The sequence below is a fragment of the Balearica regulorum genome, chromosome 2 (assembly GCF_011004875.1).
Source record: "Balearica regulorum gibbericeps isolate bBalReg1 chromosome 2, bBalReg1.pri, whole genome shotgun sequence".
In the NCBI taxonomy this organism is placed as follows: Eukaryota; Metazoa; Chordata; class Aves; order Gruiformes; family Gruidae; genus Balearica; species Balearica regulorum.
This window is the reverse complement of record NC_046185.1, coordinates 26,340,326-26,353,279: the sequence shown is the minus strand read 5'-3', so window position 1 is coordinate 26,353,279 and position 12,954 is coordinate 26,340,326. Positions and strand designations below refer to the sequence as shown.

The window sequence follows — 12,954 nt, the reverse complement described above, 5'->3', positions numbered from 1 at the left end:
TTTGATTTAGCCTGAGAATAATGTTGATCGCACACTGATGTTTTTTGTTGTTGCTAGGTAGTTGTAGTGTCTACACTAAGTCAAGGACTTTTCAGCTTCCCATGCCCTGCCAGGTGCCCAGGAAGCTGGGAGAGCACAGCCAGGACAGCTGACCCAGACTGGCCAAAGGGATATTCCCTGCCATAGAGCATCATGCTCCCTATAGAACTGGGGAAGCGAGGTGGGGGGCAGATTTGCTGCTCGGAAACAGACTAGGCATCAGGTTGTGGGGTTTTTTTTCTTACTGTTGTGGTGAGCAATTGCATTTGTGCATCACTTTATTATTGTTATTATTATTATTGTTGTTGTTACTATTGTTGTTGTTGTTATTTATTCTCTTCCTTTGTTATCCTATTAAGCTGTCTTTATCTCAACCCATGAGATTTTTTTCATTCTCCTCCCCATCCCCTTGGGGGTAAGGGGTGAGCCAGAAGCTACATGGCACTTAGCTGCCAGCTGGGGCAAGACCATGACAGGGGCTCATCTCCTCTGGTCTCAAGAGAGCTCCATGGTGGTCCAGCACCAGCTTTTATTTTGTATATTTAAAAACTGCCAAAATAAAACTACCCTGGAGGCCAAATGATAAAAGGGCTTCTCTGCCTGACCTGTGTTCTGCCACCATGCAGCTACAGCTGTCTTGTGCAGAGTCGTGCATGATGTGGCAGCAAGTAGGATGGTCTGAGGGCAGGATTTAATGGGTGAGGTGAGAAGGCCTGCTGAGATACCCATGAGGGACCGCCTTAGGCAGAGAAGATAAGACATGTCACAGTGTGGATCCTGGAGCAAACTTCCTTCTCTTAAATGCCCAGGTTTCCTCGATGGTACTGCCAGTTGGTTTCTTGAAAACAGAGTGGGCTCACCTGTGTTCAGTGGAGACAACCAGGGTCCCACCAACAAAAGAGAGATGGAACTGAACAGGCATCTACTTGTTCATGCAGATGCAAGAAACCACATATGAGATCAGCATCAGTAGAGAGCATGCTTCCTACAGACAGGGACAGGAACACAACTTACAGAATCTTACGGGCAGCACAGATCTAAGTATGATCCATCTCAGATAATTATTAATTACAATCATTATTATACAAATTGGCTAGAATCTCTTTCTTGAGTTACAAAGCTGCAGGCAAACCTTGCCCTTGCTAATTAAAATAAGCTGTGGGAGCTGTAAGATATCAGACAGCCTTTGTCTAACTGCACACAGGCACCACAGCAGCACAGCACCTGGACAAGTGTGACTACCACACTCCACCATATGCACGATGAAGAACAGACAGCCTAAAATGTTAAACAATTAAACTCTAGCTATTAGCATAATTCTAATTGTTACCAAGAACACAATTTGCATGCCAAAGAGATGTTCATAATTGATGACTTTGTCAATCACTCTCTCACTTTGATTTTCATTTTCTGGTGTCATTCAACATTTAGAGTCAAAGGAAACTCAGAAAACCTTCTGAAATAAATGTGGATGGTGAAGAGAGGTCAGTGCACATGGCTTTCCATTCCCAAATTGCATAAAAATGCAAAGAAAATGTTTGGTGATGGGTTAGGATGGACTGTGAACTCAGTGACAGTCTAGGGAAACAGTACCAACTGTTAGGACACAGAGAACAAACCAATTTTAACTGTTTTCTAAACATTGGATGGGCTTTTAGCCACTGCTACCACAACACGTACCAAATATCCAGAGGTTGTACACAGTGGCACAATGCAGGATTACCACAATGGAGCCCTATTCTTGCTCAAGGTCTTTCAAATTCTGTAAGTTTGCAGTATTTCGAAAATTATCCAATTTTCTGTTCTTCCAGGCCTTTCAAAGTACTTCACTTACAAGCTGTAAACTGATTTTAAACTTTTGCGCCTTCAGAGAAGAAGGAAAATATAGTCATTAGAAATATACCATGAAAATATGCTCAGTACTCCAGTGTTTGGCAAAAAGTGTCCTTAAAAGGAGTTAGTTAAATGTAGATAAGCCTGTACTCTGTACATCTGAGAAATAAAGTTTGTTTATTTTCCCAAGTAAAAGCAATAGGTGAATTTCACAATATTTTGACACAGAATCAAGCTGTGGTCTCAGAATTTTGGACCTCAGTGGCTACTGCTCCAAGTTTCATTAAATTGTAAATTCAAGGGAACAAACACCTACATTATTATAAAGCCGCAGTTACAGAAACATAACTTTTCATTGTCAAAACACAAATCCAAACCGGGTCTTGTTAACAGCACATACATGTATATAGCATTGCCTAATCTTATAAAATTTGGCTGAAGAGTTGCCAGCTTTACAAGCAATAAATCATTATGATCAAATGAAAACTATAAAACAAAGTAGACATACACAGGAATGTGCATAAAAACAATCTTCCTAATTATGATATCAAAGGAACAAAAGACTGGAAAGCAAAGTTAGTTTTAAAAATCTGTATTATAATTATAGTAAGTATGATTAACTTAGTAATAACAGTAGCTTTGTATAAACACCAGGAACCACATTTACCCAGAATCCTCGTCAGAAATACACAAAACAACTTGGCAAAAAGAACAAAGGGTAACTGCACATCAGTTGTTTACCTATGAGGAGGAGGATGCAAGTGGTAGGAAAAGACACTCAAGTTTTCTTAGGTGAAGGAAGTTGGACTGGTTACATTCTGGAAAATGAAAGAAACATTCTCTTTTATCTTTTCAAGGAAAGGATCAGCTAGAGCCTGATGTTGCCCAGAGAAATGTTTCCATTGCATCAATTGTGACATGGAGAGCGGTTTCTTTGAATTAGGCTTCCCTTGGTTTTGGCCAAGCTGGCAACTTCTAGATACAGAAGACTTTTCTGAGGAAGGATCTGAAAAAAATGATGCAGTTGACTAATCAGAGAAAACTAGGACAGAAATTTCAGTCTGAATCAATAAGCCAGTTGGTGTTAACAAATGAGAGAAAATAGAACAGCATATATAATCCTTCTATGTCACTGAATCCCAAACATACATATCCACAGTAAGGAGAAAGGCTGTTTCTTGCTCATTGATTGAGTTTATCAAAATCACCATATGCTAGCATAAAGACAAAACCTTTTACACACGGATGGGAAAGGAAATATCTTATCTGGCAATTTCCTTTCTTCTGCCTTCCTAATTCTGTGACATTTGGGTTGCTCCCATTCTTTAAGTAAATCTGAATCTACAAGTATGTTGCAGCAAAATTCATGCTAGCTTCTATTTCCTCCCAGAGGAGTCATTCCAACCAGCTAAGAATAGTCTGAATAGCTATTTCATTGACTCAGCACACTAGAGCTGTGCACTCTGTATGTCCAGATTATGCCAAGTTGTTCAATATACACACTATATTGCTTAATGTATATCATAGTGAGGAAAAGACTATTGCTTGTGAAGCACAAAGAGAGGAATTCACTTTTGACAAAGGATTCTAAAGCCCCAAACAGTAGCAGGTCATTGAAAGGGTATGTCACACATTGCTGGCTTCATGATTCATCTGATGCATGTGATAAATCAAGAAATCATTTTGGATGGACGAAAATTGCATCACTACTGTTATTGGTTTCAAACCTGCCGTCAGATATTTCCATAGCAGTGTTACGTGCTCCTTAGGAAAGAGCAGTGATATGAGCAGCATGATAACTCAAGAGTAGTCTCAAGGTTTTTTTAATGTTTTGGAGAGCCCATAAAGACTCACATATGCAAGACTTTCCTTTTGACTGACATTTACACTAGACTTGAAACATATTCTTTTACTGGTCAGAAGAAAATTTAGAAGAGATGCACTTCTCAAGTCATAGAATCATAGAATACCAGGTTGGAAGGGACCTCAAAGATCATCTTGTTGAACCTTTCTTGGCAAAAGCACGGTGGTTAGCCCACTCTTGCAGCCTTTTCAGGTCTTCCTGCAGGGTGGCTCTCCCTTACAAAGCATCCACTTCCCCACTCTCTTTGGTATCATCCACAGACTTCATCAGGGTGCACTTGATCCCATCACCCAGATCACTTATGAAGATACTAAACAGTGTGGGGCCCAATACCAGTCCCTGGGGGACCCCACTTGTGACAGGTTGTCAGTTTGAACAGGAGCTATTTACCACCACCCTCTGGGCATGGCCTGTTAGCCAGTTCCCCACCCACTCAGGGACCACTTGTCTAGACCGTAACTCATCAGGAGGAGGCTGTGGGGAACCATATTGGAAGCCTTGGAGAAATCCAGGTGGACAATGTCCACCACTCGCCCAACATCAACTCAGCAGGTTACTTTGTCATAGAAAGTGATAAGGTTTGTCAAGCATGATTTGCCCTTGGTGAATCTGTGCTGGCTTTTCCCAATCATGTGCTTCATTTGACTTGTGGTAGCCCCAGGAGGTTTCATTCCATAACTTTACCAAGGACTGAAGCAAGACTGAAGGGTCTATAATTTCCTGGATCCTCCTTTAAGCCTTCATGTAGATGGGGGTGACATTAGCCTTCTTCCGGTCTTCTAGGACATCCCCCGATCTCCATGACTTCTCAAAGATTATGGGACAGTGGCCTTGCAACAATGTCAGCCACCTCAGGTGGATATTGTCAGGGCCCATCAATTTGTGGGGGTCAAGCTCCTGTAATAGTTCACATACCAACTCTTCCTTCGCTGACAATGGGTCTGTGTTTGCATCAACCTGGATGTTTGTTCCCAAGGGCTGGGGCCCCTTACAGATTCTTAACTCCCTAAGTTACACCATGATCAGGTAAAAAATACGCTTACAGCTTTGTAGCTGATCTGAAAGCCGGTAGAATAGCAAGTAACCCATCTGCATGATCCATGCACAGTTAATTGTTTCATTTCAAGACCCCTGTAGTTTCCTGAAGATGGCCGTAGTGTGAATGGACAACAGGAGCTTGGTCAAGAATATCCAGTCTGAGGTGCTGGAGCGTGTCCAAAGAACAGCAGTAAAGCTGGTGAAGGGTCTAAAGAACAAGTCTTTTGAGGAGCAGCTGAGGGAATTGGGGTTGTTTAACCTGGAGAAAAGGAGGCTGAGGGGAGACCTTATCACTCTCTACAACTACCTGAAAGGACGCTGTAGCCAGATGGCTGTTGGTCTCTTCTCCCAAGTAACAAGCAATAGGACAAGAGGAAATGGTCTTAACTCGTGTCAGGGGAGGTTTAGTTTGGATATCAGGAAAAATGTCTTCACCGAAAGGGTTGTCAAGCACTGGAACAGGCTGCCCAGGGAAGTGGTGGAGTCACCATCCCTGGAGGTATTTAAAAGCCATGTAGATGGTGCTTAAGGACATGGTTTAGTGGTGGAGTTGACAGAGAGAGGTTAACGGTTGGACTTGATGATCTTAAAGGTATTTTCCAACCAAAACAATTCTGATTGATACATGAAATGGAGATCATCATGAAAAGTTCATAAATTGTGATGCCTGTATTATATTGTTTGGCTCCTCTTTAGTTTATCTTTTGAATCATACTTGCTAGAAATGGAGGAGACAAATCAGTGAAAGTCATTGGCCTTTCCTGTGCAGCAGTATCAATCCCCAGTAATTTGGAATCTGGCTCCCCAATGAAGTAATTTGACAGCTTTCTGTTCTTAGGAAAGGCAAAGAGACCAACTAAGGGTAGCTGCATTCTGGGATGATCAAAGTGACGACCATGGCTGACAACAATTTGACTTTGGGACTGGTAAGTCAGTTTTTCCTCTACTCTTTAGGAAAACAAACCTTCCCCTCACCCTATCATTTCCACCACTTAAGTCTAAGAATGACCTTCAAGTTTCTCCTTGATTTACTGCCAAAAAGGTTCTGTTCACTGGGACCAAGATATGATTACCCTTGAGAAAGTCCTGGGTACATTCACTACCCCAAGATCCAAGAGACTGATGTGGTTGAATTGATGGAACCAATACATGTTCAAATCATAAGACAGGCACTCAAGAGTGTTAAGACAATTGCATAATGCTAAATAAAATTATATGCATCAGCGTTCATCACAGTAATATTATAAAACTTCTCTGGATTTCTGCAGTCGAGGAGCTGTACCTGTTTCACTGCACACTAGTGAAAAAATCTGGCTAACATTTAATACTAAAGGTGCCTTTTCCACACTGATCCTGTAATAGTACCTAAGTGGAGGTTGGTGTATTTTTAATATCTCTTACTCATGCAAAACCAGAAGGTCTAATTTTTCAATCATTAAAGAAAGACACAAAGGCAATTAAATCAGTATGTGGAGCAAAATTAAAGGAGAATGTCAAATTCTTACGGCTACAGAAGCACTGTGCTTTCACTAACCAAGTCCTCCCCATTTTGGATAGAATGGGATGAGAAAGGAATACAACTCTAGCCTATTACCTGGAGACATGCAAACCATCAAGCTAAATAGTCGCATTGGATCTGTTGAGCACATGCATTCTTGTAGCCATTTCTTTGGCTCTTTTTATTGTGGCGTCTGTGGCATTTAGAAGATATCAGTATTGGTACCTCATTATCACATCTGTAAATACTGTATATGGACATTTCATGCCCAAAAGAAAGAAACATGCCAGGGCAATAGACACTCTTTCCTTTAAGAAACTAGATGAGCTATAAAATTAAAATGGATGAGATGTAAACATAACTTAATATAATTTTCCTTTTTTAATCTTGCTCCTAACTTAAACCTATATACCTGTATGCAGCAAGGTATTAAAATAATTTTGGTATGCCAGAAGAACAAGAGAGACACATTTCTGCAGAGAGGATAGATATGAATATTTGCAACTTGAGTTTACAACCCAGAGAGTCTTCCAATATTTTTAAATACCTCTTTTAATCATCCTCCATAAGCATTAGGTTGTAACTGTGACGTGAAGGGTTATATTCAGAGATTTGGCCTATCATTATCTAGATCTTCATCTCGCACTGGCTGGTATAGCTGTCCACAGATAAATAGCTTTTGAACTAACCCCTACCAGCTGCTCATTACTGTCCTTGAATATTTAGAAACGAAACACCATATAGTGTCATCTGGTTGTAACAAATCACTAGTTGAGCTGGCCATAGCCAAGTCAAGGAATTAAGAGGCATGGTACATGAATTGATTGTTACTGCAAGGAATTAATCTTTTCTCCTCTTCATCTTGTGAAGGGCTCCTATGGATTAGAAAAAAACAGCCAATATCTGGAAGATCCCATAACGAACCTCATTACCTCAATCCTATTTTACTGAGCATCAGGGTTTTCTACAGTGAGAGACCATATATTGAGAATGGACGTACTACCTCAGCAATGGCCAGAGATAATGAAAAAGAAACTCACTTTGATGGTCTTTCTTTCCCATACAGTTGCACTCAAGCAAGTCATGTGTAACACAGCTGGAATCTTCATGAAGAGTAAAGAGATTTCTAAGCTCCTCGATAGAAAAATGGATGTGTTCAGACGTCTTGGAAAGGTCTACAACTGCCCCAGAAAGGTCTTGTTTGCTGATCTGTCTTTGATAAATCTTTTCTTCTATTGAGCCTGTATTGAAAAATAAATAAATAGATAGACTGGGATAATTTTTGACCAGTATTCTCAAGAAGAAAGGTCAAATCCACTTCTTTATAACAATACTCATAGGAAATGCTAAACCACTGTTTTCAGTTATTAAAACAAAAGCAAAGCAAAGCTAAATGAATCAATGTTATGTTTCTATTTTAACTGAATTCAGAACAAATTATATATATATATTTTAAAGAGCAAATGATTTTCAAATACACACTCTCTCTTTCTTTTACTGGCAGAATTTCAATAGCTGTCTCACTCAGGGTATGTTTGAGCATCATCTCTGACCTGTGGTTAGCAGCCTGTAGATATATACAGCGCGTTTCTGACCATCTCTCCACACTCTGGCCATTGCCTGAAGAAAGCAAAACGATGAAGAGCATTAATAGCCTACTAAACAACAGTATTTCAACTAAAAATTGTAGCCTCCGCTGATCAAATTACCAGTTCTGCTAGTTCATTCAAGATGATGTTGTCCAAAGAAAGCATTCCTCAATAACTATTTTTGACTGTTTTTATAAAAGTCTTCTGTTATTAACTATAAATAATTTTGAAAAGATAATTTACTTTCTGCCATTTATGCTCCCCTCAGACTGTTTCAAGCAACAAGACAAGTGACCACATGAGGGTACTAATTCACACTTGGAACAGGAGCAGGGCCAAGAATCAGAGCTTATTTCAGGTATTAAGCACACAGCATTACTCTACAATAAAAAGTTTCTTACTGCGTTTATAAAAAGATTTTTTAAAATTGTTATTATTAAGGCCTATTTTAACTGAACATTCTTATGCCAACTACATAATCCCATGAGTCCAACAGTGCCATTACCAGAATATCACAGCACTGGCTTTGTTTTCTTTCTTTTAGCATCATTGCCATGATTTTCTCATTCTCTTATTTTTGATCTGAACCTCTCCCTCTACCTTTCTCAGGTATTGCAAATCAACAGCAACACTAGCTACGCCATCTAATCATAATTTTCTTTTCTTTTTAGAAACACAGCAACTTTCCAGTTAAAATGCGGTCAGGAGACAAAAGGGGATACATGACTCACTCCTCTAAGTAAAGCAGAATTTACTCTTCATTTTTTTACTACAAGGGAGCTTCTAATTATACCATATATGTAATATGACAGAGAAAAGTTTCTTCTTTTCTTCTTAGATACGGCTTTTCCCCCAGTATTGTACTTGTCCAGATGCAATGTGATAATTACGTAGCAATAAGACATGTAAAGTCAGGCATTTCAAAATCAATCAAGAACTCATCTGATGCCCACCCCAACACCCATGTACACAGTTGTATCAGACCTGAATATCCGTAGCTGGATTCCAGTCGATATCATACAGGATCAAATGAGATGCTCCGACCAGATTCAGTCCTACTCCACCAGCCTTTGAACTCAGCAAAAAGATAAAAGCTGGACTGAATTTACTATTAAACGTATCAACAATCTGTTGCCTCTGGGAGACAGGAGTATGTCCATCAAGTCTAGTATAAGAGTATCCATAACGTTTGCATGTCTCTTGTAATATGTTTAATGTTTGAGTGTAATTGGATACCAGTACAACTCTGTCAAACAGTAAAACAAAGTTATCTTATCATCTTAGACCTTGACAAAGTTAAAGTCCAATAACAAATTAATGAAGACATCCAAGAAAATAAAATTACAAGTCAAGCAAAAATTATACATCAACCTGACGTTACTCGTATTTCCTAAGAAACAAAACATTTCCTGTTAATTTGGAGCACATACTAGATTTGGATGCATTATATCTACTGTCAAAAGGATTCAAATGTTAAATAATGAAAATTTTCCTTCACAACAGAATTTGGCTTAATGCACAGATTGCAGGGATCCAGAACCAACCACAGAGATAGTTTATTTTTTTAAAAAATCTCTATTTATACAAAATAGTTGTTGTTAAGGCAGCATTTGCAGAGGGTGTTATAGCAGCTAATAAACAATATATATATGACTCTACATAATGAAAAAGCTACTGTGAACTTCTAGAGACAACATCAGAAAATTCTAATAAACAAAATTATGAAAGTCAGTTAGAAAGCAGTGACTCTTCCCTACATTTTATGACTGAAAAGAACTGAGATAAAGGATAGTGAAAGACATCACAAACAATATAGTCTGATTTTTGTGTTTTGTTTTATTGGTTTTTTTTAAAGCAAAACCAGTCTCCTGATCCCTTACACTAATGACCCATACTATGTCAGTGTTTTTCTCTGAAACTTTAACTAAAAAAGTTTCAGAGTTCTAAAAATCTAGAATTTCTATCCTCCCAGATATTAGAGTCATAGAATCATAAAATGGTTTGGGTTGAAGGGACCTCAAAGATCATCTGGTTCCAACCCCCCTGCCATGGGCAGGGACACCCTCCACTAGACCACGTTGCCCAAAGCCCCATCCAACCTGGCCTTAAACACTTCCAGGGAGGGGGGCATCCACACCTTCTATGGGCAACCTGTGCCAGTGCCTCAACACCTTCACAGTAAAGAATTTCTTCCTGATATCTAATCTAAATCTCCCCTCCTTCAGCTTAAAGCCATTCCCCCTTGTCCTATCACTCCATGCCCTCGTAAACAGTCCCTCTCCAGCTTTCCTGTAGGCCCCTTTAGGTACTGGAAGGCTGCTGTAAGGTCTCCCCAGAGCCTTCTCTTCTCCAGGCTGAACAACCCCAACTCTCTCAGCCTGTCCTCATAGGAGAGGTGCTCCAGACCTCTGATCATCTTTATGGCCCTCCTCTGGACTCACTACAAAGATGATTGATATTGAGGATGATTCTACTGAGGGGATAAAGTTCTTTTGAATTCAAGCCATAAATAAAATAATAAGTACACTCAGGACATTTTCTGCTGGATCTTGTTTGGAGATCTATTATAATTTAAATTAAAATCCCATCAAAGTTGCTCCACTTTTAAAAATATTTTTTGATTAAAAACAAGTACTGAAGAACTAAACAAATAGTTTCAGGGAAAGTCTGGTAAATTAACATTTTAAAGTTATTTAAAGTATTTTATTATTACAGTTACCTCTACAATCAAACTACATCCAAGACTTGTTTGTAAAGACTTTGCAATATTGATTTTTTTTGTCAATCAACCCCAAATTCACACCTTTGTTTTTACTGAAAAATAAAATATATGCTTTATAAAAGGACTGGAATTGAGTCTGTATATAGCAAAAACTATTTCGTACTAATGTGAGCAGAGTAACAAAAGAGAAAGAAACATGTTCAGCACTGAATTAAAACAACAAAACTTTTAAAGATGTAAAGTAATGCCTCAACACCAGCTGTAACTCAGTAGCTCCTATAGTACTCATAGTGGAGAAAATTGCTTTTTCCTGATAGCCCTGTTTCTTTTGACCTAAAAGAAATAAAGCCAGTACATTTAGATATTTAGTTGTCACTGGTTTCAATGGATGTTTGGCATATAAATCCCAATGATAGGCACAGCTTTCTGATTTGTAAAGAGAGAGCATCAGGAAGAAACAAATTCCATTACATCAGTGCCAAGAGACCTGTTGTTACTTCCCACTACTGAATTACAGCATGCCCTATTTAAGCATCAATTTAAATAAAAGTTAAAAGCTAAATACTTCTGGAATAGCTGGGCTTTAAGGCATGAGTAGATAAAAAAGTTATTATGGGACACGAGGTCATGTGAGATTTCCATGATTCAGCAATTCCACAGTAGCCAACCACGTGCATCCTATTACCCCATGATAAACAGAGGCTTTCCTACACGTCAGTGGCATTTACCACAGGGGAAATAAGCAGTTGCTGTGCAAGTTTGTCTGTTGAGTCTGGGTGCCCTGAGCAGAAAAGGCAGCAAGATCTAAGCAGTTAAATGTGATTAAAGAGGAAAGAATTTCTAATCTAGTAATTAAAAACATTTTAGTGCAATTTAAAATATTTAAGACATGAATACATCTCCTCAAGGAGATACAAAACATTGGAAAGTCTTTGCAAGTAAAGATAATATGGCATAATACAGGGGCTATAGCAAACAGTTGCTGGAACTCAGTATAAAAAGTACAAGGACTTTTTTCAGGAAAAAATATGAAGATCAACTTTGAAATTTATGTCAGCTGCAAATCCTAGTTTAGTCATTTAACAAGGAAGAGCCTGAAGTACAATGCATAAATATGCTTGGTACCTCTGCAAACAGCTGCAATGCTTTTATTTTGAATATTATGTCCCCATGCATTTGAAAAACAAAACAATATCCCATTATATCCCTTTTACCTTTCTTTCACACTTGCCTTTCAGAAGAGCTAAGCTCATGGATTGCTGCCAACAACTTCACCAGCACCTGCAATTTTCCTGAATCCCTTTCAGAGAAAGTATCCAAAGTATAGTCTTGTGGAAAGACATCTATCAGACCTTCATAGAGACTGGATTCATCATGTTCATCAGACGTAGGATCACAGCTTTTTTCCTATTGAAAATAAAAGGATTCAAGCTCCATATACCCAGTAATATGTTCAGGTTTTGGTTGGTTTTTTTTAAAGTTTGCTATATTTTTCTTACAAAGACAAAAGGAGACATCAAAGGCTGCCACAAAGCTGCGTATCTTGCGAGCACGACAACCTCCCAATACTGGATTGAAAGCACAGTTTTAAAATACTGATAGCATTTATTTTGGTTTACAACCTCTAATCTAAGATGTTGTTCGCAGCTGAGTGGAAAGTTGAAATACTTATAACTGAAAAATGTGGTTTACTTCTACTTCTCTACTTAAACAACCACACAGATGTATAACCACTGCAAAGGTGTATCTAAAACTTGGGGGCGGGGAAATCAATACTCTGTTTATTCTTTCTAAATTCCATAATACCTTATTATGGAACTTCCCAGTCATTGACTTTTTTTAGGAAGATGATGTCATTAAGATTCTGTTATGCAACTGGAAATGAAGAAAAACTAGCACGTAAAAACAATAACATGGAAGGTAATATTTTGTTGTAATTTGAAAATCAATGTTTCACAGGGAGGAAAAAGCCAAACTACTGAAACACCAAAACCACAATGGTAATAAATGACTTGTGGAAATGGAGACAACTAGTACCACTGACATCTTGAGCCTGCAGCTCCCAGTGTCTTGAGAGAGTGAAATTATCATGTGGACAGGGAGATTTCAGAGGCACCAGCAGACAGAGTACACAGAACAGTCCCTAGCTAACAGCATTCTTTGTAAAATTCACATTTACATGTATTTTTACAAATATTCAGAGGCAAGATTAAGAGGGAAAATACATGAAGAACAAGAAAATACCATAAGGCAATAGGAAACCGCTGAGATACCTTCCCTGAGTACATTAATTTTGTCTAACATTTATGTTTTGAAAGCAGATCTCCTAAAGCAAGTTGTATGTGAGAAGAGAGCATGGAAATGACCTTAA

General features: G+C 38.7%; 1 protein-coding gene across 6 annotated transcripts in view; it reads right to left on the bottom strand.

Moving 5' to 3' along the window:
* Positions 1 to 2,032: 2,032 nt before the first annotated feature.
* The window catches only part of RAD54B (RAD54 homolog B), a 63,756-nt gene continuing 52,834 nt past the window's right edge, over positions 2,033 to 12,954 (bottom strand). For 4 of the 6 annotated variants that reach the window (XM_075743710.1, XM_075743713.1, XM_075743714.1 and 1 more), the window contains 5 exons: positions 11,825 to 11,990; positions 8,846 to 9,117; positions 7,826 to 7,892; positions 7,313 to 7,513; positions 2,033 to 2,878 (listed from right to left, as the gene is read on the bottom strand). In XM_075743710.1, the coding sequence (XP_075599825.1) occupies positions 2,661 to 2,878; positions 7,313 to 7,513; positions 7,826 to 7,892; positions 8,846 to 9,117; positions 11,825 to 11,990 (924 nt within the window). In that variant the 3' untranslated portion in view covers positions 2,033 to 2,660. Of the gene's footprint in view, positions 2,879 to 4,805; positions 4,983 to 7,312; positions 7,514 to 7,825; positions 7,893 to 8,845; positions 9,118 to 11,814; positions 11,991 to 12,954 lie in introns of those variants that run through there. The other 2 variants (XM_075743711.1, XM_075743712.1) reach the window with 2 other exon arrangements.